General features: G+C 31.4%; 1 protein-coding gene across 1 annotated transcript; it reads right to left on the bottom strand.

Moving 5' to 3' along the window:
* Positions 1–921: 921 nt before the first annotated feature.
* Positions 922–1,630, bottom strand: LOC143593934 (agamous-like MADS-box protein AGL29). The gene has a single exon (XM_077073395.1). The coding sequence runs from the start codon at positions 1,558–1,560 to the stop codon at positions 991–993; it is 570 nt and encodes a 189-aa protein (XP_076929510.1). The 5' UTR covers positions 1,561–1,630; the 3' UTR covers positions 922–990.
* Positions 1,631–3,220: the final 1,590 nt, after the last annotated feature.

Genomic DNA, 3,220 nt, shown 5'->3' with positions numbered 1-3,220 from the left:
ATTAACTAAAACTCACTCAGCGTAGCTGGCTTTTAGTATGCACGCAGGCTAAAAACAACAATGACAGACGAGATTCGAAGAAGTTCTAATCATGCCAAGGAAAATTAGAGACCAGATTCAAGGGGAATTAAATTGATTTCAACAAAAAACAAAAGACAATTGAGTCATTTTTCAAGAAACCTTCATAAATCATTCATGTAATATGCTATATATAAGGAATTATTAATTTATATTTTATATGAGGTTTAAAGAAATTATCAAAAAATGTATTATCTTATAATTTTAGCGAATTATTAATTTAGCACCATATCCCCGAGTCGGGACCGACAAAAAATATTATCTTAGAGAGTTTATTAAATAATCGAGTTTCTACTGTACAAAGATACCAGTTTTAAATTTAATTAAACTAAGTAGCTTTTTCATAAGTTTTATAAGTATTAAAATAGTTTTACACTAACCTTATATCATTACATTGATTTCATTGTGACAGTTACGTTGACTTTGACATAAATTTTTAAATGTGATATAACTAAATGTATTTCTTTCCATAAATAATTAAATTGAAGTATTAAACATATTTTACAACATACATGTGTGGTTGTAAATTTATTTAAGTTTGTGTATTATATACATAAGTGTTTACTATATTACCTCAAATTCAGTTTTGAATGTCTTTGCATTTAAATTTAATTTATAATGTCGTATTTACAAAATCAAAATATGACTTAAAAAACCTACTTTCATACTCAATATTAGAAAACAACTATTTAATTATTATTATCATTAGAAGAAACATATTCCACATAACAAATCATAATACTGCTTTCAAAACTAGTTTCATACATAATAAAACAAAAAAAAACACATTCCAGCATAACATATGAATTAAAGGATATTTTTTGGTTTATTCTCTCACTTTATTAAAAGACACAACTAGAAAGGATAGACAAATTCTATTTTATTCTTTTACTTATTCTAAGTAAAAACTGATCATAACTGCAAAAAGTCTCTTGGCCCTTCAATTGTGGATAGATCTGGCTCACACTCATCATCAAATGAAGATCCACTTTCCTCATCAGAACTATATTGCAAGTTAGTTTTCAACTGTTCAAGGTTGGATTTCATCTCCATAAGCTGATTTATACCCATGGTGCGTTTATAATCCTCATAAGTAATCCCGCCAAGGAACACTTTCACCTCTTCTTCAAGGTTTTGTCTGAGTTTCTTATCGGATGTAGATTTCTCATTAAACTCATTATATTCATTGTTGAGTGCTTCAATTTTCGCTCTGCGTGAAGAGTTGATGGATGCTTGGATGGCATCTTGTTCATCGCCACAAAGAAATTTCTTTGTAGCACTATCAACATGGGGGCTTCCAAAAGCGAGAGGCCTTCCACTAATGGTGAACACAATTATTGCAATCCATGCACCACATAACGTGGCCAACTCACCGGCTTTCTTGAATAAGCTGCCGTAACGCTTGGACAACGTGACTGCACGATTGCTTTCGTTTTCAATTAGCTTCATCTCTATCTTCTGGCGACCCCTTGATCTCGCCATACCTAAAATTCAAGAAATATAAAGGTGAAAGAAATATATATGAGAACGGTTGTGAGGACTTTGATACACTAATGGGGGTATTTATACATGCATATTTATGGGACTTAATTTTATTCCGTATGCATTTCTTATATGATGGCCGACACTTCTTAATTTTTTAATGTGTATGCTTTAATTAATATTGAATACCTTTGACCAATTGCGCTTTTGGATTTTTCATGATTAATACATTTGTAATGAGATATAATTGTCTTCGTTCAGAAAAAAGCAAGTGCCACGCTTAAAAATTACAATATCATAGTAAGAAACTAAAATGAAATATAAAGTTAAAACACAAATTACTATTCTGTTGTAATTTTTTCTTCAACAAGTCCTCCCGCACGCATCTAATATACTCCTAATTTTACATCATAGTGCACATTGGTACTCGAACCCTTAACCTTTAAAGGAGATGACAACATTTAACACACCAAAATGCCATTGAGTTTAATACCCGTTGGTTACTACCGAGTCTTAGTGATTTTATTTTAACTCATTAACCTATCATATTATTTTTAAAATCACAGTTTAATATTTTCTCTTTCCAAAATCTGATTTTGTAAAATCGTGTTTTTATTTTCTTGTTTTAATAACTAATTTTTTAAACCGTGTTATAATAATTTCTCGTTGTTATATTGAATTTTTTAAAATGTGCTTTATATTTTTTTCTTTATTTAAATCTTGAGCTATAAATGATAATAATAAATGTCCATATTTTCCTATAATACGATACTAACAATAAAATTTTGCTTATTAAATGGAATAATACCGCATTAAAAAAAGAAAGTGGTTACATTAATGTGAATGGGACAGTGATTACTTAGGTTATATAAAAACTGATATAAAAAAATTGTTTAGTTATATTCGAGTTTGATATAGAGTTTGGCACCTTAAGGAAATCTTATATCACGGTCTTATGTAATGTACCACTGAGATTATGTTGAGTGCGAGTAGTGTGTCTAGAACAATTCATATAAGTATATGTTCTTCCCTAATTATTCATGTCACACCCCCATCTTAGGCCCAGGCGTGTGACTCGATAGTTGGTACCACATTTGTAAATAAATCAGAGTTACGGTTAATTAGCGGAAGACTTGAAAACTTAAGGATCAAAGTTATAAAATATTTACATTACAAAAGATGGAAACAAGTTCCATTTGTGTTTACTTGTTTTAAGTTTACAAAACCACCATTTTAGTTATATTAACATTTAACAAAATTATCCGAGCCATCGGATTCTTGAGCCTTCGTCCTTTAGCTCTAATCTTGTTTACCTGCAAAATGTTATAAAAATACTTCAACAACGAATGCTGGTGAATATGCTGACGCAAAATATTTTCTTTTACTTTGTTACCCCTCGAGGGTTACGTATGCCTCGGCCCATCTTGGCTTAGAAATAACAAAGTTAAAACAATATCATTATAAACTCGAGCCTCTACCTAGGTCACCCCAGCAAGACACCGCAGCGTCCCGACGTACTTAGGTACCATAAATATACACAAGGTCATTCTCACTCGAACATACTTTGGTTCGGCCCATTGTGGCTGGAGGTCGTGACCAGGCGTGGTGCGATGTGCCCACCGCATTTTTCCACATATGTAAGGATCCAGAAAAACGTATA

This window comes from Bidens hawaiensis, unplaced genomic scaffold (genome assembly GCF_021521415.1).
Source record: "Bidens hawaiensis isolate Kalapana, Puna unplaced genomic scaffold, B.hawaiensis_p1.1 tig00042934_1, whole genome shotgun sequence".
In the NCBI taxonomy this organism is placed as follows: domain Eukaryota; kingdom Viridiplantae; phylum Streptophyta; class Magnoliopsida; order Asterales; family Asteraceae; genus Bidens; species Bidens hawaiensis.
Note: the sequence above shows the minus strand (reverse complement) of the source record. Positions and strands in the feature narration are given on the sequence as shown.

Coding starts and splice junctions, on each gene's coding strand:
- LOC143593934 (XM_077073395.1), bottom strand. CDS start 1,560: ATGGCGAGATCAAGGGGTCGCCAGAAGATAGAGATGAAGCTAATTGAA.